The 21,258-nt window shown below is 51.5% G+C and overlaps 1 protein-coding gene across 1 annotated transcript; it reads right to left on the bottom strand.

Annotated features, from left to right (window-relative positions):
* Positions 1 to 1,668: 1,668 nt before the first annotated feature.
* Positions 1,669 to 20,347, bottom strand: BCL6 (BCL6 transcription repressor). The gene is made up of 10 exons (XM_075098986.1): positions 20,269 to 20,347; positions 10,846 to 10,884; positions 9,625 to 9,792; positions 8,310 to 8,531; positions 7,189 to 8,172; positions 6,404 to 6,585; positions 5,138 to 5,305; positions 3,567 to 3,697; positions 3,025 to 3,162; positions 1,669 to 2,097 (listed from the first exon to the last, which is right to left on the bottom strand). The coding sequence occupies exons 3-10, from the start codon at positions 9,783 to 9,785 to the stop codon at positions 1,954 to 1,956; spliced, it is 2,130 nt and encodes a 709-aa protein (XP_074955087.1). The 5' UTR covers positions 9,786 to 9,792; positions 10,846 to 10,884; positions 20,269 to 20,347; the 3' UTR covers positions 1,669 to 1,953.
* Between the last annotated feature and the right edge of the window lie 911 nt (positions 20,348 to 21,258).

Here is a 21,258-nt window from a genome sequence, read left to right as displayed (position 1 = left end):
ACTTTTTGTATGAGGCTCTTTGGTTTTCTGCAACTATTGTGCCCCCACGAACAAAGAGCTGCTGGTTTGCTTGCACACAGAACAAGGCACTTGGGTGCAGCTTGGGCAGCCCCACTTCTCAAGGGCCTGGTTACGCCATGGCTTCACCCCACCATGTCTGCACAGACACCCAAATGGACCAAAGTGTCTCCTCTCTCTCTACCGGGGGAGAGCAGGGGGACTCCCTCAAGCTGGGCCTTCTCAGTTCGGGCCCACAGCCAGCATGCAATGGCTGAAGTCCAGAGATGGTATCTGCCAGCAAGCTCCTGTACGGGGTTACAGACCCTGGTCCACTGAACCATTGTACAAGGCAGCCAAACCAGCAGCCCCCCACCACGCCAGGAACTGGAAGGCAAGAGGAGCAGCAAGCAGATTTCTTCCCTGAGCAATTCTGGCAATTGCATCGGTTTCCAGGAAACATAAATAACTACTCAGCCATGTGGAACCAGCCCTGGGCTGGTCAGCAAAAGGTCTCTCCCAGGCTCTGCCCTATTTCTGCCAGCCACTTGGTACAAATGCAGAAAACACCAAGGAGGTGCCACAACGGGACAGCCCCCACCAGGATGCAGAGCAGCGAGCTTGAGTCTTCCTCTGACCTCATGCCAGATATCATCTTTACTCAACCCAGCCCTGCCTTCAGTGCAGGGCCAGAGCTGCACCAAGCCAAGAGCTCATGCTGGGCCTTGGGATGCTCAGCCCCTTCCAAGGGCACTGACTGGCCTTCAAGGTGCTTAAGGAGAAGGACAGACAAGAACAGACCCCTCACTCCATCATACTTCACTTTTCTTCATTTTATTCTTTTATTTGTACAGCTATATTTTACAGAACGCATTAATGCAGTTTAGACACAGCCCAAACCCTGTCTCCCGAGATTGTTTATAACACAAGCATGTAAAATAAGACCAAAAAAACCAAAACCAAAAAAATAAAACATTCCCCGATAGAGAGTTCCACCAAAACTCTTTGCAACATCAGGCTGTACCTTGAAGAAACTGAGCTCAATATAGTCCATACACCGAAAACTTCCATTGAAAAGAAAGGCACCGTGCGAAACCACATTTTACATATATACAGACTGAGAACTAGAACAAAAAAAAAATTACACTTTATTATTATTTTAAATTCCTTCTGCAGCTTTGTTGGTTTAATACACACTTTTTTGTAAATTGTAAACCTTCACTTGCAAAAAAATACAAATACACTGATGCATTTAGACAAAATATTTTCTTACTTGTACAGATGCAATACTTTAAAATATCTCGTTAAGTGCTCTATCATAATAAAGATTCTCAGAGTGGCTTCTGCCTGCAGAGTCCAACTGAGCCTTTAATGCATTTTATATATTTTTTAATATAGCTTTTTTTTAAAGGTCTATATATATTTATTTTATATATATATATTTATATATTTATATCTATATATATTTACAACTCTGCCATAGATTCCTTCACCTTTGGTTAAAAAAGTTAAAGCCCTCTCTTTAATAGCATACTTTCTCTTTAAAAGAACACACATTTTGCATACAAAAGAAAAAAATCTGTTCCCATAAATCAACATTACATTCCTCATCTTCAAACGGCAAAGGCTGTGAAGGTTAGACTCCAGAGTTTATCAACACTCCACTGCACAGACATTTAAAATGACTATTTTTAATTTTTATGTTTATATACAATAAGATCTGAATAATTTTATTTTTCTTTTTGTTTCACATAACTGGGAAAAATAAAACCCGTGTATTTGTAATTTTTTTTTTAAATTTCTAATGTTTTTCCACCTATCTGCACTATGGATTTAGAGGCACTCCATCACATGACGAATTTTTTTTCCTCCTTTTTCTTTTAAAGTGTTGCAAGTATCCTTTGGACAGCTTCTCCCCCTGCCCAAGATGATCTCCTCCTGGGAAATCCTCTGCCTTCAGCAGGCCTTGGGGAGCTCCGGAGGCACCTCACTTGCTGAGATGCGGTACTGCACCTTGGTGTTGGTGATGGCCCCGTGCTTCTGCCGGAGATGAAGCCGCAGCTGGCTTTTGTGGCGAAAATGCAGGTTGCATTTCTCACACTGCAGGGTGAGAGGCAAAGGCAGAGGGTGTGAAACTTGATGGTAGGGGGACATGTCCTTCGCTTCAGGGTGGGGGTCCCACAGCAAATGCCTGTCCTCTGCCAGCTACCCCAGGATGCTGTACCCATTATACCAGTGGACGAGGAAGAAGTGGGAACATGGTGGGAGAAGCAGCACCTGGGGGCATCCCATACCAGGCTTTCAGGAGCGTATTTTGGTTTAAGGGATGCATAAAGGCTGAGGTCCCTTAAGAGAGGACCCTGGCTCTGATGGACATAGCACCAAGCTCCTTAACTAGTTGCTCAAACCAGTTACAGGGCTATTTCAGGAGCTGCTTTTGACCCCTGCAAAGCTGGATGGCTTCAGAGATATGTTTGGACAACAACCCCTGCTCCAATTCCCTCTCTAGCTGATGGGGAAAGCCAGAAAAGCCTCAGCAAAGAGCTGGGAGCCCCCAGGACTGCAAGCAAGGCAGGGCAGTCTGCTTGCTTGACATGGGTGCCACCGGCACAGGGGACCCCAGGCCAGCCTGTCTGCTCCTTCTCCTCATCCCTGCACACAGCGAGCCACTGTAATTTAAGCCACAGCTATTTGGAGAAGTGTGACCTTCTTCCAGATGGGGTGGAAGAAAATAAGAGCAGCTAAGATGTACCCAGCCTGGGCTGCACGTCAGCGTTTCCAATGCAGCCGCTCACGACAAAATACCATATTGGCATTGGCTAATGCATGACAGGGGAACCGGGCTTGAGGAGCAGGGATGTGACCCTGGCATGGGGCCTCACGAGGCTGGCAAAGGGCACTGGGGTGCTGCAACCAGCCCATAAAAATGCTCTGGTGCCTTCCCAGGCCCCCAGGTTTGGCAGCATCCTCCCTCTATCCTGCCTGAGAGCCCCCCCCCCCCCAAAAAAAAAAATAGTCGTCACTCACATGATACGGTTTCTCTCCCGTGTGGATTCGAAGGTGGCTTTTGAGGGTCTGCAGGTGCCGGAAGCGTGTGCCGCAGATCTCACAGGGGTATGGCTTCTCCCCAGTGTGAATGAGCACATGAGCACGGAGGTGGGCCACCTAAAGAGAGCAGCTGTGTGTGAGGACCGCGCCAGGGAAGAGCGCATCCCACCGGGAGCAAAGGCATTGCACCATGAGTGGGACTCTGCCAGCCACCTTTTTTGTCTACTGGGTTCTAGCTGGGAGTCAGTGCCACACGTGTCTGAGGTCTGATACCTCCAATCCTTAACAACAAATGGAGGAGAGGAGCTATAAGACAACAGCTGGGCTTCCTACTAAGCCAAACTGGCCCACATGGACCTTAAGGCCCCCATTTATCCCAGAACACCACGGGAAGAGCTGCATAAGGCAGTGAGTATGGCCCGTTAGCCTCCTCCCTGCCAGGAGGCATCACCGGTCTCAGGCAGGAGGTCCGGCCATGTCCCACCTCCCCAGGCACTGCAGGTCCCAGAGGCCACAGGCACCTGGACAAATCTGGCCCCGCAGGTCTCGCACTTGTAGGGTTTCTCTCCAGAGTGGATGCGTGTGTGGGTTTTCAGGTTGGCTGGCCGGTTGAATTGTGCCCCACAGATGTTGCAGCGATACGGCTTTTCTCCTGCAGAGCCCAAAAGAAAGGATAAGGGATTAAGTACAGGCATGCTCAGCCCCCATGATCCATGGTGCTCCCCAAAGCTAAGTCCCTTCAGGTGCCAGACTCTATGGCATGAAAGCACTAGCCCTGACTCCTGTTCCTTTGGAGATTACTTTGGACAAGTAGCATCAGTCAGGACAGCTCAGCGTGTCCCCAGAGCAGGGTGACCTCAGGAGGTACCAGGGCACCACAGGTACCTTTTGTTTTTTGGGTTGGGAGCTGCAGCCTTCAGGGCAAGAGAGAAAGCCAGGCAGCTCTGCCAGCGAGGATTAAGAGCATCGCTCCTCCTGGCCTTGCAACAGTGGCTGGCACCTGCGTCTCCCTACAGCTGTCAGTAAGCTACACAGGGCTACCTGGCTCCCTTTGGGCTCCTCATGGTCCCCAGCACATCCTGCCTCAGCTGTTTTTCACCTCTTTAGAGGAGCAAAAAGAGCTGATAGAGCAGAAAGCCAAGGCATGCCCAGCAACCCAGCCCCCAAGTCATTATTTGGTTACAATCACCGCTGCTGGCCCCCCGCGATGTGGGGGCAGCTGCCAAAAGGTTTTAACTAGTTTCTTTAGGATGGTTGAAGATGGGTTCGATGGGGAGTGGGAAGCAGCCATCGTCTATAACTTTCTGCCTTTTTCTTTTGTTTCCAGGCTTTGACCCCATGTGCCCTTGAACCCTGCCCTGGCACTTGTGCCATCTCATTCACCTGCACAGCCCTCCTGGAGCTCAGCTGAGACCACGGGAATTTATGTTTAATTCAGCGCAGCAGCACTGAGGATTCAGCACAGACTTCCCTTCCACAGCTAGTGAACTGGCTGTTGTCATGTTAAGCATTAATAAAAGCATGAAAAAAAAAATCTCTAGGATTGTCAGCAAATGACTAAACCCTTAATAACCCCTTCCTTTCTCAGCTTTTATTGTGCTAATTCACAGAGTCCATCCATTCACAGATTTTCCCATCAGCAGAGTTTCTGCCAGGCTAGATATGATCTGGATTTCTAGGATGTAGGGAAAAAAAAAAATCCCAAACTTTTCCCTAAGTGTTCTTTGTTTTTTGTTTTGGGTTTTTTTTTTTAAAGTCAACCTCAAAGTAAACTGGAGGTCACGCATCTGCTCCCAGCCACGCATTTGGCAAGATGCCTTTAAAAACGGCGGTGCCTAGTGCTTTACAGCAAAGGAGCTTGAGCTGCAGTCCTTGCTGTGAGGCCAGGCAGCATCTCCCCCATTCCCAGGTTTGGTGCTCTGCCCAAGGGCTCTCTGGCAGCACCAAGAAAAGCACCTAGCTCTTCCCATCGGGGACAACTTATGACACAGAGCAGGCAACGTTGCACCTGAGACAAACCCCACCATAAATGCCCACATGCCCAGCAACGCACAGCCTCGTCAGTAAGCTGTCCCCATGGCCAACACTCTACCTGTGTGCACGGTTTTGTGGCTGGCAAGGTTCCCCTTGTAGCGGAAGGAGGCCTGGCAGCGGTCACACTTGTAGGGCTTGTCGCTGTGGACTTGTAAAGAGTGTCTCTTGAGAGAGGCCTCCTCGGAGAACCGGCAGTCGCACTCATTGCAGAAGAAGGCTCCGTTCTCTGAGAGGACACAGCAGAGAACAATGATATGGGCAATGCATGGGCCAGCTATTCAATGGGCCATGGGGTGGGTTTGGGATGGTGGAGGGGGGCAGCCAGAGCAAGTGCTGGAACAAGAAGTAGAGTGCAGACATTCACGGCCAGTGGTGCTTGCACCATGCCATTAACTCCTGACCTCCTTGTGCACACAGCAACAACATGCATGGTTTGAGAGACCAAAGTCATCACAAGCCACCTCCCCTTCAGTGCAACACAAGCTGCTTCCAAGAAGCCACCATCTCACCCAGACATCTTTCAGAGAGGTCCACAAAGGCACCCAAGTTATCAGGCATCCTCCAAAGGATGGGGGTGTTCAGCTCTGGAGCAACCCAGCACCTTTAGAGGTCTTAAACATTTACATGTACAGATATCTTCCTTGAGCATGGGAAGACCATCATCATCTGAAGTGCAAGGCAGTTCCCACCAGTAGGAGGGTGCCTAACTCTTAAATGCTGTGTGTAGCTTTGAGCATCACCACAGTGGGGTTCCCTCTGTGGAGATCTGTCCACACCACAGGTGACAATCCTGCATTCCCCCTCCCTGAGCTACAGGCAGATGGGTGCACAGATACTTGTCACGGGGCCTGTGGGGTTTTGCAACAGGATTGCAAGCCTCATTATCTGCATTTCTCCAGATGTGCGCATTGGGCTCCCTGATAATGAAGATATGACGGATGCATGAGACACACCATCTTGCCCAATCTCTATTAGGGTCATTACATCTGCCAAGCTTGTTCTGTTGTTCGGGTGGGGTGGGGTGCACTTTGTTTCCTGTCCTTCGCTGCCAAGTTTGCAGCAGGTGACTAACTCCCTGCACAAGGTGTCTGGATGGTGCTGGGGAAGGGGAGGAAGGAAGCAATTCCTGTGTGTGTGTCCCTCACATGCATGCACACAGCTGGTCAGCCAGTTAAGAGGGGACTGTAAAGCACCTTGGGATCCACCAGCATCAGGGACAGGTCTGACTGCTCGTTTCAACACAGGGCACTGGTTGGACGGGTCCCCAGGCTGCACAGCCCCCTTGCCTGCAGTTGAAAAAGGCAAGGAGGGATGCAAGACTCACCACAGCTGGAGTCAGAGTATTCAGACTGGGTTTCCCCCATCTCCTCTCCAAAGTTTGAGGCAGGGGTATGAAGGCACATCTCAGCATGTTGTGGGGACTGGCAGCCACAGGAGCTGCACTTCGACGAATGCATGTACAGTGGAGACTGCCCTTCGCTGCTCCGAGGGGACCCATCCCGGGACCTGTGGAAGGACAGCAATGCACACAGCCGTGAGAAGGCTCTTGCTGTGCTTGAGCTACTGGGCCCTTGTTTGCACCCTTCCAGACACAAGGGACAGCCATATTTTATGGGGACACTTTTGTGGTGAGATGCACAGCATAGCCCTGATCAACAACAGGTCCCTGAGCCTCAATCCTTCAGGTGCCCATCACCAAATGACCTCAAAGCTCTCTAGGAACATCCAAGTCCAGAAGATAGCATACTGCTCCCTGGTAGCTTTGCCTTTCCAACACTTACAGCCAACCAAAAGCTCAAGGCACAGGGAGTCTGGTGAAAACCAGGTTGGGCAAATCCAGGCTCCAGAAACCATCCAGACTGCTGAAGTGAGCCAGGGATTCCTGACCCAATGTTCTCAATTCCATCGCCAGGCCAGGATAGCACCACTAAGGTAGGTACGGCTGGCACCAAGCCGATGCCACTGGCAGTGCTCCAACAAATGTAGAGGCCTCCACCTGCTCATGGCTGGACTCCCCAGCCCAACGCTACAGCTATTTCACACATTCCAAACCCTCACCACACAATGCAGGGAGTTCTGTCTCCCGTGGCGAAGGGAAAGTCTTCTCACCTGTTAACAATATTGTTGAGTCTGCTCGCTTGTGGGATGGTAGAGTCTTCTCCATTCACACTCATCTTGGTGGGGGATTGCACATTGAGATGCTCCGGCTCCATGGACTGCTGGCAAGTGGACATGGGCATGTAGGTGCGAGGAGAGAGGGTTCCAATCTCGTTCTGGTCAGCACTGTCTTGCTTCGTGCTCTGATTGAGAGAGTTGAGCACAATGAACTTGTACTTCTTCCAGTTACAGGCTTTGGGGTCTGTGGGGCTCTTGGTGAAAAGGGAGCCAGAGCTTTGACTAATACGGGCGTTCTTGCTGCTGCTGGACTCAGTTGGTGAGTTGGGCTGACAGTCTGACTTCTGGGGGCTCTGGGGGCTGATGAGTCCCTTGCGGTCCAGGGGTGTGTTGGTGGGCTCAAAGTGCTGGCTGATCTCATCCTCTGAAGAGGTCCGCTCCTCCTCTTTGGCCACTTTGTTGCAAGAGAAATAGGGATTGTTCCGGATAGAAGGGACAACAGGTTTGGGGCCAGAGGGTACGCTGTAGTGCATGTCACTCCTGGCTTCTTCAGCAGCACCTTCTTTCGGACCATAGATGGTAGCATGGCACATGTTGGCTGAGATGTCGGTAACGGTTCTCATGTACTCGGTGGGGATTGTCCTGGAGCTGTCGCATGGCAGGATCCTCTCCTTGGGGAAGGCACCTGCCCTTGACAGTTCAGAGAGAGGCATCCTCATCTCTCGCAACTCATCATCCACAAGGAAGCTGTTTAGAGGGAGAGGGCTGTATCCATGGTAGGAAATAGGAGATCCAGACAAACTATTGATCAAGCCAGGTGCAAAGGCCCTCCCATTGCAGAGGGACCCATTTTGAATAGGCATGCCGTTCTCTGAGACATCTCTGCTTCGATAAGCCATCACCTCTGGGTGGCTTAGCAACCGTCCAGCCAAAAACTCTTCCCTTGGGGTCTTCACAGCAGAAACCATCTCTGCTTCACTGGAACCAGGCAAAAAGGAGGGAGACACAGTCATTTTCAGCCCGTAAGGATAAGCTTGCAGATACTGTGTCAGCTCTCCCCCCTCCCACCCAAACACACCATCCCAGGCTCTGCAAAGTTCACTCACAGCGCTCACCTAGACTTGACAAACCTTCGGCAGGTATCAACCACATGCTCCATCTGCAGGTACAGTGCTGTGGCCATCACAGCCATGATATTGTTCTCCCTCAAGTTCAGGCGGGATGTATACATGAAGTCCAAGAGGATGCAAAACCCCTCAGGGTTAATTTCAGGGTCCAGATTGATGACATTCAAGTTGCACTTGAGCTGGTCAGTGAAGATGCTGTAGAAGAGGCCACTGCAGAGAGGAGACAAGAGAGATGATGAGTGCTATGACAATTCAAAGGAAGAAAGGAGAATTTGTCTGAAATCCCTTAGCACAGAGGGGTTCATAAATGGGAAGGGAGGAGGAGGCAATTACAGAATTCCCTGAGCTTCCCCCTTATTATCAAGCTTGGTTTCTCAGCTTAGTAAGCGTCTTCTGCACTGCACTTTTCCCAACTGGAACAGCCTGCTTTTAGATCTCACCTGGTCAACAACTCCCCACTGCCTCCATTTAGAAATTCCCTTCTTTTCGTTGATGTTGTTCTTACCACCCCCCCCCCCTTCCCACTGTGACTCATTTCTTTCAGAAGCCTCTTGGGGCAACCATGCTCACTCTTTAACCAGAGAGAGAGAAAAATAAAAATAAAAAGAAATGCTGGCAATACATTTTTCAGATGTCTTTATAGTCAAACCTTGCCTTTTTAAAATCTTTATACTTTGTCAGCAGGAGACCCTGGAAGGCATCTGCCATAATTCAGCTGGGCTGGGCAATGGTGGGATGTTAATTAGTGTTCACTAGGAAGCAATTCCAGCAATCCTAGGAGCTGCAAAGGTATTTCAGACCCCACCAGGCTTGGAAAAAAACAAAAACCAAAAGGGTGGATGCAGCCAGCAGCCTGGGAGTTGGGGAGGAATAGCTCTAAAAATAGCAGTGACAGGGGACACTGCGGCCACAGAGGACTCCCTCACCCCAGCAAGCATCCAGCCCTCCCTCCCCTCTCTTGTCCCTGAACAGCATTTGTGCTTTGCCTTCAGGGATGTGCCTCATATCTCCTGTGCTCCTGTTTGTCTCCATGGGCTGTGTGTGGGCAGAGGTGAGCATGCAAGGAGGACAGAGGTGTGGGCATTCAAGGAGACAGATGTGGGCACTGAACTAGAGGCAAAAGGTCTCAGCTGTAATCTCATTGCAGATACAAATTTCTTGGCAGCCCCTCTCAATTTTGCTTTTCTGCCTCTGTTTCCCTATCTGTAAAGCCCACAAACCTCCCTGGGGCTGCAGCAATGTTGCTGGTGGCCAAAGGCAGAAGGAGCAGGGAAAGAAGGCAGGTAGGGAACCCTGCTCTCACCTGCAGGCCATCAGGACTGTTTTGTGGGCTCTGAACTGCTCCCGGTTCACAATGATGACAACATCGGTCAGGATATCCCGGCTTCTAAGGCGGTTGAGATTGAGGAGGACATCGCTCGCGTGGCGGGTGAACTGGATGCAGCTGTCTGCCGGCGAGGCCATCTTGAGTCTGCTTGAAACAGAAGCAGGAAGAGGATGGGAATGGAGAAGTGCCCAGGCAAGTACCCTAAACCCAGCTAAGAGACAGCTGCTGCTCTGGGATGTGCTCAGATAACCAACTGCTTCTGGTGACAGCACCAGCTCCTTGCTCCCAAGACAAATAGCTCTGAACCATGCCAGGTGCCTTCCAGGCTGCCTGGTGAAGTCTCTTGGCCAGCAGCGAGACCTGGCACGTCTCAGTCCGACCCACCAAACTGGCAGGCAAAGGCAACCAGACCCTCCTGAGGATTAGCTAATAGACTCTTCTTCCTCCTTTCCTTTCCTTGCCCATGGCAGCTCCACCCCAGCCCACTCCTCCCACCACCACTCAGGTTCATCTCCATGAAGCTCCCAATACAGCTTCCCAGCTTCAGATCTTCCACAGGAGCCATCCCCCTCATCCATCTGCTGGCTGGCTGCAAATCCAGCCATGGGAGTCAACACAAACCTTGAAGGTCCCAAATGAAGCTGAAGGATTTCAACATCTGGAAAATCCAGCCCACAGTGGAGCACCAACCCTTACCCACCAGCAAACTAACTCCCTGCTCCCAAGTGGTGGCCACTCTGGAGAAGAGCTGTCCACAGTTTCCCAATGAATCGGTGGTGGCAGTAAGGAGCAGAACTCATCTAACCTGCTGGGCTGCTACCCACGCCGCAGCCCAGTCTCTCCCAGTGAGCAAGACCTGGGTTAGTCGAGGAATATGAAGCCTTCCCCCAACACCTGTTGACCCATCTCAGAGGCATCCTCCCAGCCAGCAGCCAGGAGAGCCCACATTGTCCTATGCCTGAAGTTTGGGCTGGAATGTGCATCTTCAGCATTAAATTCCTCCACAGTCAACCCCCTCCCATAGCCCTGACTCCTCCTCCTTCCCCAGCGGCATATGAACGTACAGTATTTTCTACAGAGCAGCTGCTTTCCTGAAAGCAAATTCCAGCTGGGTCTAATGAAACATTTCATTCAACGTGGTAAAGGGAAGGGAGGGGGAGGTTTAGGAGGGGAAGCACAAAATTTAAATTTACATACCCAATGCCTCAATTCACAGTCCAAAAGTTTCTTTCAAACCTACAAATAAAGCACAAGAAAACAAACGCCACATTAGCTGGTAATTATGAATTGGCTGTGGCAGGACACAAGCCTGCTGTTTCGCTCGAGTATCACTTGGATAAAAGCTAGAGATAACAAACCTTCTACTCTCCAGTAAGGTTAACATTTGTTTCTTCCGGTACAGTACGTTCTTATCACAACCACAGGCTTTGAGAATCCAATCATAGCTTCTTCCACACCCTCTAGCCCAAACCATGGGCGTGTGCCAAGGAGATTTTCATTTCCATGACTCAGGAACTTAAAGGCAGGTGGGGAAGGGAAGTCAAGTGAGAATTTTATCACCACTTCTTTCGGAGATAACTCTTCCCCTGCCAAGACTGAATTCCTGGCCAGGGCCACATCCAAGACCAATGCCATATTCCCAGCACCTTGTTAACAGGTATGACTTACACAAAAACATCAGCTGTCACTCTGCTCAGGAGGCTGGAAAGAGCCTGAATCCAGTCCTCCAAAACAGCTATTGCCTTCTCAGAATACCCATGTGCTCCAGCCACCAGTGAAAACGCCCAGGGACTGCCGGACAGACTTGGGAGGATATGGGCGTCAAGTACCGAAGTGACTTGGCCACGATCACAGAGGAAGCCAGTGGTGGAGATGGATGAGGACCCAGAACAAATGCCTTCCTCTGGCTGCTGGAAAAGCCTTCCCCTAAACCGCAAGCTTTGTCTCCAGCCACTGGCTTCATGGGCAACACGGCTGGGGCAGCAGGGCAAGGAAACCCAGGAGTTAACTGCCTTCCAGAACTCACATTACTACTCCCAGATTTACTGAAAACCAACGAAGACAACTGACCTGGCACCAACACAGGAAGAAGGTCCTCAGGCAGCCACCCCAGAAGCACAATAAATAAGTGAAGAAACAAACCCCAAGACCTTCATCGCACTATTTTGAGGACCGACCCCCCAAAACTGGACAAAGACAGTAAGACTGCCAGCACTTGCAGAGAGTCCATCCAGCCCTGTGAGGACAAGTGTCCCTTTCCCTCTCCCTTGTGGTAGATGCGCAGATCTGGAGCCCAGGCTCCCCTCATGTCCCCAGAGACACTGAGGTGGGATGAAGAGGTGAGATTTAAGGCAAGGTATGACACATAAAACCCAAAAGGGTGTCTTACAGCCCTGTTCCAGCCATCAGATGCTAATCTTCAGAGCCGCTCTGAGCCTGGCTAGCTTAAAACTTTACGCACATGCAAAAAGTGACTCATTTCCCAAACTCTGCAGACTCTGACCTTTCTGTACACGCTCACTGCCAGCCGCTCGCTACCGTCAATCGCAAGCCAAGGGACTCATGGCAGTCTGCAAGAAGCACATCTGTGCACCCATATGAGCAGATGTATGCATTTGGGGCAGCCAGTTGGCATCCTGACCTCGGCCGTGGCACCAGACACCCTCTGCCAGGCTCCTGGGGACTCACTGTGGTGTTACAGACACAGGGAGGTGACCCATCGATAAACCAACAAAGTTACAAACTGCGAGGTGAACTCTGCGCCCGTGAGCATCACGTGAGAAGCTGCTGCTGCTGTCGCCAAATTCTCTTACCCAGAGCGAGGCTGCAGCACTGCCTGGCCAGGGGGATACCCAGCTCCTCTCCCAGAGCTGGACCCCAGCACAACCCCCTCCCCACCCTCCCAAATTATACCCCCCCAGCACAGTGCTGTTGCAACGCCCACAGCCCTGGAAGTCGGGCAGGTGCATCCCAAGCGGCTCCCTGCTGCAGGATGTGGGCATGCAAAAGGGAAAGAGACCTTCCTTCCCCTCGCTAAGCTGAGCCGGGTTAACCCTGCCCCTCCCAGCCTCTGCATAGCACCAGCTCGGCACCCCAGTGTGGGAGGATGCTCTGACCAGAGACCAACAGAGAAGGGGACAGGACCAGAGACCAGTGATGGGGAGCAGAGAAGACCGCTGCAGCCAAGCATGGCCTTCTCCATTCCCCCCTCAAAGCCCATGAGGCTCCCCCAGGCTCATTTGGGGCCAGAACATCACCCCAAGCCCCCCCACTCCAGTTTTCCTGCCCAGTACCTTGCAGGTGTGGGCTCTCTGGCAGTGCTCAGGGCTGCACGCCGGGCCTCACTGTGCTGGGAGAGGAAGGTCTGGGCCAGGCACGGGGCCCATTTCGGGGGTGGCCACATGGGACTGCCACTGCTGCTGCCTTCCAGGAAGGCAATGGGTCTGCCCCAGCAGTTCAGGGAACAGCCCTTCCCTGCCGGCGCCTCCCCGAGAAAACCCATTCCTGGAAGGGAGCCCAGGGCTGGCTCTGCCCTCCCTGTGACAGACTCGGTGAGCAAGGGAAGGGTACACCTGCATGTGGGGGAACCCATCTCAGCTCCACCCCATGCAAAGGGGAGACCCTTACAGGTCCCCCACCCCAGGACAGAGGAGAGAACCAAGGACCTCCTCTTCCCCCTGCCCTCCCATCCATCTTTCTGCCATGCACAGGGAAACCCCTCCATCCATCTGCTCTCCCATTTATAGGTAATTCCTTTTCACCCATCCTCCTCCCACACTGTGCACAGGAGGGACTCCTTGCTCCCCTACCCCTCTTTGCATAGGGGATACTCCGTGGTCTTTGCCCCTCTCCCATCTTCAAATGCATAGCCTGGGGGAGGTCACCAATCAACTCCCCCTCCCTGGGCCCCGGTCTCCTTACCCCTACAGAGCCCGCAGTGCCGACTCCCTCACATCGCCCTGGAGGGGTGGCTGGGTGACTCTCTTCCCTAGAGCCTCATCCCACACAGTGCTCTGAAACTGCCCGCCCAGGGGAAGCTCCATCCTGCCCCCCCTTCCTCCCCAGTCCCAGCACCCTGCAGGGTCCCAGCCCCATGGGAACATCCCTCCCGCATGCCAGGGCATGCTGCCAGCTGCACCCCGCCCCCCAGCCATGGGATGCCTGGTTTCTCCTGAACAGGGACCAGAGGAACAACCAAGAAAATGCAGTGGTGTGGGGGACACCCCCGGGCACAGTCACGGGCACTGCAAGCCACAGTGAAGACAATGCTCTTGGCTAGGGGTATGCAAGCGCCCAGTTCTGCTTTCCTGGTGTCATGCAATCAGGGGGCACTAAGCGTCCTTTAGCTGTCACAGCAGAGTTTTATTAATTTAGTAGCTTCTGGTTGGCGTCTACGCCAAAACGTGGCTGGATTAATAATAACCCACAAAGAGAGCGAGAGAAGTCCTAGCACACAGTGTCAGCACAGATCAAAAGCAACATCACTAGTGCAAGCCCTGTCGTTTTTTCCATCGTACCCTTCTGTGAGCAGACTGCACTCACTCTATCGAGCGGTCTCTGCTAACTTTCAATCTGATCCAATTTCCTGCCAGCAAACAAATGTTTCTAGGAAATGCAATACATTATCTGGACGGGTTTATTATCAGCATTTGGAACCAGGAAAACTGCATATTTTCTCGAGCGCTGCAGGGAACTTTATAGTTTGTACTTCAAAAGAGGGTTTAAAAGGATTGCCCTTGAAAGCTGGCCCGGCTCAAGTCTCCACATTGTTTTGGTCTTTGCAGAAGAAAACGCGGGGGGGGGGGGGCGGGAAGCACACTAAAACTGCTTCCAATGTTTTTCAGTAAGGAGGACTCCCCTGCCCTCTACAGACTGTGAGGCAGAGGCAGCGCGTGCCCTTGGGAAGTGAGGAGTCAAGCCTTCTTCGGTGTTTCAAACGACCCCAAGCAATTTGGCACATTAATTTTTCAAGGGAAGGCAGGAACTTCATCCTGGCTGAAGTCGAGGGAGCTACTCCAGAGAACAAGGAATGGATGCCATGCCTGCCAACACAGAGCCCTGCACCGAGATGCCAACCCGACAGCAGGGTGCAGCCAGACCTGGGTATCCCCAGCAGCTGAGGCAGGTCCCTGGCCCAGCTGGGCTCACGGGAGGTGTCCCATCATCCCCACCCTGCTCCAGGGCAGTAAATCACCAGCCAGCACTGATCCAACCCTCCCTGTCTCTGTCTTCCTGGGGCTGAGAGTGGCACAGCTCATCTTGGCAGCAAGGAACTCCTCTGGCACCCTGCCTGGATGGGACAAGACACGTATGCAGCTTGGGGTCCCGTGGTCAGGGGAGAGGCAGCCCCACAGCACTATGTTTAATTAACCAAACAGATTTAAGGAGACCCTTTCAGAGGGCACCCAGTCCTACAGGACATTTTCTTCAGGACGCACTGTCCTGCTGTGTGCTTGTCCCAAGCTCTCCCCTCCGTAAGCAGGGATCCCACGTTCCTCACAGGTACCTAGCCTACAGCTCAAAGGCAGCACACTGACCAGAAGAAAGAGGGGGAGGAAAACACAATATAGTTCAAAAATTTCTCCCCTCTCCCTACGCCCTTAGTTCTTCCCGTGTTCTAGATGTGAAGCTCTGCTGAGATTGCTGGGGTTTTAAAGCAGTCTTGAAGACTACATGCTTGCTCTGATTTAGGGGTGTGTGTCTTTTTGGCTGCCAGCATCCTGCAGCAATGGGAACACACAAAATCTAGTGTGGATTTAAAAAAAAAAAAAAAAAAAAAACAAAAAAACAGGGAGGACTACATTTGCAGTCTAAATTTGCAGTCTGAAGTAGTTTACTGGTCAGATGCTGACTTTTGGATACTCATCTAACCAAACTGCAAACTGTGAACTCCTGAGGTTTGCCAATGCCTGCTGTAAACATGGAAACCAAGTGTCACTTTTTGCCAAACAGAAGAATGGTTTAAAAATAGACCTAGAAAAGAATACAGGCACTCGGCATACAGCACTCCTGTTTATAGACTCCTATGCTACTATAAAATGGAGCAAGAAGTTATGAGCATACAGGCAACTTCACCAAATTTAGTTTTTACAAACTTCTCAGAAACCTGAAAACATTTCAGGCTCCAACCCAACCAGTAAAAGCTTTTCGTGTGGAGTTCACAGCCCAAATATTACAGCACATGGATTAAAAGAGGCATGAAACGGTTCTTCAACCTCAGTGCCATAAATACTTGAAGGTACATAAGCTGCACACTGAGAAATGCACCTACTGGTTAGAGCTTCATTTTACTTACCTATAGACTTTGTAACAAGTTTTTTTTTTAATAGAGTATTCACATAAAATGAGAGGACACTCACCCCTGCTCCTACAACACAGGACTACCTCACGAAGCTTTACCACTCGTATTTTTAACAAGTTTTTGAGGAAAATGTTACTATTTACTGAAAAAAATCAAACAAAAAAAAAAGCCAAACCACAAAACAACACACACCATTCCTACAAATTAATATTAGGCTGCTGCCACTGAGGGCTGAAAGCTCCCCCCCCCAGTGCTAGTTTTGGCCAGAGTAAAGTTTCTTCATAGTAGCTAGTATGGGGCTATGTTCTAGATTTGTGCTCTAAACAGTGTTGATAACACAGGGATGGTTTAGTTCCTGCTGAGCAGCGCTGACACAGAGTCAAGACCTCTTCCGCACCCCACCAGCGAGTGGGCTGGGGGTGCACAAGGAGGTGGGAGGGGACATGGCCAGGACAGCTGACCCCAACTGACCAAAGGGTTATTCCACACCATATAACATCATGCTCAGCATATAGAGCTGGACGAAGAAAAAGGAAGGGGGGACTTTCAGAGTGGTGGCATTTGTCTTCCCAAGTAACCACTGCACATGATGGAGCCCTGCTTTTCTGGAGACGGCTGAACACCTGCCTGCTGATGGGAAGGAGTGAATGAATTCCTTGTTTTGCTTTGCTTGTGCACACAGCTTTTGCTTTACCTATTAAAAACTGTCTTTATCTCAGCCCATGAGTTTTCTCACTTTTACTCTCCCCCATCGCACTGGGGGGGAGTGAGCAAGTGGCTGCGTGGGGCTTAGTTGCCGGCTGGGGTTAAACCACAACACCCCCCGAAAAAAAGGGGGGGGGGGGGGGGGGGGGGAAGTAAAAAAGCAAGCTTTACAATTCATCCTAAATTAGGCAGAAATTCAAGGGTAGATTAACACCACAACTTGGAAAGATTTTCACATGTGATTTCATGACCAGAGCTGGAGAGAACTCCGTATGGAAATGTCACTGACTTTAATAAGCACTCGGTTGTTTCCAATTAGGATCCTTAAGTAAGTTTAGTGGCATCCAGAGTTTCCTCTGCCACCTTCCTCCTAGCTGGCAAACATTTTTTTTTTTCTTTTTTTAACAAGCAGTTAATAAACATGTTCCCACTCTCTCGAGGCTGCCGGCTCTGCCAGCCCCTGCCCTGGCCGGGGAGGAGGGAGAAGACAGGACACTAGATGGCACCAGTTAGCTTTGCTGCACGAGCATTTTTTCCCCTTGGAAAATAAAACACCCCAACCAAACCTGGAAAACATATAATTTTGTCGATGTAATTCTGTTTCTCTTAAAACGCGTCTGAGCAACATTATTTTTATGAGCTTTTCCAGCCTTGTTTTGAAAAACTTAATGTTTCTGCTAGGTTTATTTTTGTCTCATCAGACTGCAGCGCTGGGAGGACTTCAGCCTGCTAAGAGAGATGTCTAAAAAGTATCATAAAGACTTTTGACTGATTTTTTTTCTTTTTTTTTGGGGTGGGATTTGTAAGAATCACTTCTCATTCCGACTTCTTCCTTTGCAATAATAACTAACCAGTTAACCTCCACTTCCTCTCCCAATATTGACTCAGACAGTCAGAACTGAGAGGGATTGGAAATTGGAATTGAAATGCATCCCAAGAGATCTTTGATCTGTTTTGCCAGTCAAAATTGAATGCTCAGAGATGAAGTATTTTCTTACTGGAACAATGTAATAATCCATTCTTCTGGAAAATTGCTAGACACCCTTAGAATATTTTAATGGCTTGATGATTTATTTCATGGGGCGAAAATTGCTGTCTAGAATGTAAGTTTTTAAACCTGTGATCCTATCATTAGGAGAAAATAACACAATCTCAGGTTCTGCCTCTCCATGTCTATATAAAGAGAGGTTTTCCCTAAAATATTTTTAAAGCAATTTTTGAACCATAACCCGCCAAGGACTGCATGAACAAGCCTGTATTTGCTCTTAAAGCACTTATCCTCTAAACCTTTGAAACAGTACAGCAAATAATAATTTTTAAAGCATTTAAAAACCTCAGGAGAGGAATCAATAAGCATCCCCAGATCGAACGAGGGCCTGATCCCACACCCGGCCCTGCTGACACTTCTACTGGCACAGGTATGAATTTGGCCCCAGACAGAGCTGTCGGACCAACGCAGCGCTTCTTGCTGAGCCTCATCCGTCAGGCCCCAGCCTCCCTTTGCACCGATCCTGCGCCTACTGAAGTCAGTGGAAAAAACTAACCCAGGCCGGGTCTGTTTTTGTTGGTTTTGACTCATGATTTAAAGCCCAGATTTGCCTCTTCCCTGGAAATGCAACAGGGGGGTCAAAGGCAGCTTTTTAGGCACATCTGAGAGGCCGCTGCAGATTTTTCTAAACAAACGCCTTGCTTTCTGTTTCCCTCCTTCCCAAGAGGCGATTTCATAACATTTCATACTGTGACTTTGCAAACTAAAGGCGGAGGGGGGCGGGGGGGGGCAGAATGGCGAGGCAGAGGGCCGGGGGGGCGGGGGGCGGCCGGGAGAGGTCGCTGCCGCCCGACCACGAAAGTTTTCATAACAAAGTTGGGCTTTTTCGGTTTTGTTTTGCCTTTTTTTTTTTTGTTAAGGGGGTGTGTGTGTTTAAAAAAAAAAAATTATACACAGACAAAACCACACACCTAACAAAGAAAAAAAAAAAGCCTTGCCCCCTGCCCCGTTGAGTTTTGGCGTTTCTGGGGCGCCGGAGGGCGGCGGGGGGGCGCAGCGGCGCGGGGCGCGGGGGTTGCGCGGCTCTCCGCGCCTCTCCGCGCCGCTCACTCCAGGAATAGCGTGTGGCCGGGGGCCAGCCCCGGGGCTGCCGGCGGCAGATTTACGAGCGCCTGTCGCCGCGCCAAATCCGCCGCGGTAGTAAACAGAGGGAAAGGGCTGCGGTGGGGGCACCGGGGGAGACCCCCGCACCGCACCGCGCCGCACCCGGGACCCCGTCCCCCGCACGGCTGCGCCCCCCTTCCCCCGCCGGCCGCCCTCCATCCGGCGGAGGAACCCCTCTCCTCCCTGCGGGGGTTGTTATTATTATTATTTTAAGCCTTGCGCGTGATATTCAGAGTCGCTCCATACACTTTTTTCCCCCCCGCCCCCTTCCCGAGCTTTGCATCGCATTTTATTTCCCAGCCCGTCGCGGCCGCCCCGGCACACGCCGTCGAGGCGAGCCCGGTCCCCCCGCCCCGCCGGCCCCGGTGCTCCGGGGCCCGCGAGGGCCGAGCCTCCCCGCGGGCTCCCCCCTTCCCCGGGCCGAGAAATGCCGCAAGTCTTCTCCATCATCGCCCGCGCTTAGCCCGGGGCTTGACAGATCACGGCGCAGCCCCGCCACAGGTTGCAAAACGCACCAGCCGTTTCGCAGTTGCATCGGGGACGGAATAACAATACTAATGATACATTAATGTGATAATAAAAATGGGGGGGGGACGTGGGGGGGGGGGGGGGAAGTGATGCGGAGAGGCCGGAGCGGCGGTGCCCGGTGCCGCCGAGCACCCGCGCTGCCGCCAGCCCCGCTCCGCGGCGGCTTCGTGCGGCGGCGAAACGACAACAGCGACACAACACGCACACACACACACACACACACAAAAAAAAAAAAAAAAAAGGAGAAAATAAAAAGAGGAAAAAAAAAAAAGAAAGGGGAAAAGAAAAATAACACACCCCGACCGAAGGCTCCAGCCATTGGGAGCCGACCCCGAGTCACGCAAAACGCCACAAGCTCGGCGGCCGCGCTCGCCGCCGTCCTGCGCCCGCGGGGCGGCTGCAGGTGCAGAGAGGAGCCGCCGCCGTCCTCCCCGTGCCCACCCGGCCGTCACGCGTGCGGGAAAGCCAATAATCCCACATAACCGATAATCCCCGGGAGAGGACGGCGAGGGGAGACACCCCCCTACCACCACCCCGGCCCCTCATACGCGCTCCCAGCATTAAGGCATGCAGGCACCCCTGTATTTTTCTCGCCTGACAGCGGGAAGAGGGGGGGAGGTGTGTGCCTGGGGGTATTAAATAAATAAATGAAGCAGAAAAAATAATTTTAAATTTAGGAGATAATAACAAAAAATAAAATTAAAGGGTTGTCGGGGCACCTGCCGCGGGAAAGGGGGGGAAAGAGAGAGGGGGGAAAGGGAAAAAAAAAAAAAAAAGGGTAGAAATATATAGAGGCGGCTCCGCGCCAGGCGTCGGAGCGGGGCAGGGAGGGAAAGAGGAGGGAAAAAAATGGAGAGAAAAAAAAAAAAAAAAAAGAGAGCGAGCGAGAGAATTAAAGGGTAAAATCGGCCGCGGCAATAGAAGCAGCAATCACCTGGTCTCCGGGCTTTCCTAGAAACTCCTTGCATCACCACTTCTAAGAACCCCAGTTCTAAGAATCAACAGAGCCCAATTCTCGGAATTTGAGCTGCAGACTCTACCATTGCGCTGAGCATGGGGAGGGCCGCGGACCTCCCCCCGCCGCTCCGTCACCGCCGCCGTCGCCCTCTCGGGCAACGCGGACCCCCCCGCGACGCCCTCTCGGGGGGCGTCGCGGGGGGGTCCGCGTTGCCCGGGAGGGCGACAGCGGCGGCGGGGGTCCCATCGAGTCGCCCTCCCTTTTTCACCCCCCCCCTCCCCGTTCCCAGTGGTCGCGCCCGGGCGGCGGGTCACGTGGCGGCGGGTGCTGTGTGTGACGTGGGGGCGCGGCGGGGTGGTGGCGCGCGGCCGCGGAGCAGCAGCGGCGGCAGCGGCGGCGGCGGCGGCGGCGGCGGCGGCGGCGGCGACGACGACGACGAACGGGGGGTCCCGGGTTGCAACGCCGGGCGGTGCAAACACACATCCCACCCCTCCACCCCCCGTCCCTCTCCGAAAGAGAGAGAGAAAAGGAAGAGATCTGAACAAAAAAAAAAATCCGCTTTTTAATTTTTTAAAAAATTATTTATTTTTATATTTCATTGGGGGGGGGTCACATTCGCGTTTAAAAAGCAACCCTCCCCCCTATTAAAAAAAAACAAACCGCAGTCCAGCGAGCAAAGCCAGGAACCTGCTGCATTGCACTGGATTTTTACATTTTTAAAATTATTTTTCCCTCAATCAGCTTTTTTTTTTTTTCTTAATAATTTTTGCAAGCAGCCACAGTCGGCTCACAGCCTCCGACGGGATTTACACTTGGGGAAAGAAGCTTTTTCCTTAAAGACACCCCTCTCATGCGCTCCTTTTCCCTTGTTCCTTTTTGGTTTTAATTTTCATTTTACTTTTCTTTTTATTTCTTTGCTGGGATTCTCCAGACCTAAAAAAAAAAAAAGATAATTTTTTTTCCTTT

This window comes from Phalacrocorax aristotelis, chromosome 7, assembly GCF_949628215.1.
Source record: "Phalacrocorax aristotelis chromosome 7, bGulAri2.1, whole genome shotgun sequence".
NCBI lineage: Eukaryota > Metazoa > Chordata > Aves > Suliformes > Phalacrocoracidae > Phalacrocorax > Phalacrocorax aristotelis.
The sequence above is the reverse complement of the archived record's forward strand: the minus strand, read 5'-3'. Positions and strand labels throughout refer to the sequence as shown.

Coding starts and splice junctions, on each gene's coding strand:
- BCL6 (XM_075098986.1), bottom strand. CDS start 9,785: ATGGCCTCGCCGGCAGACAGCTGCATCCAGTTCACCCGCCACGCGAGC. Junction 8,173..8,309: donor CGAAGGTTTGTCAAGTCTAG/GTGAGCGCTGTG, acceptor GCCTGGTTCCAG/TGAAGCAGAGATGGTTTCTG. Junction 3,163..3,566: donor GCGGGGCCAGATTTGTCCAG/GTGCCTGTGGCC, acceptor TGCTCTCTTTAG/GTGGCCCACCTCCGTGCTCA.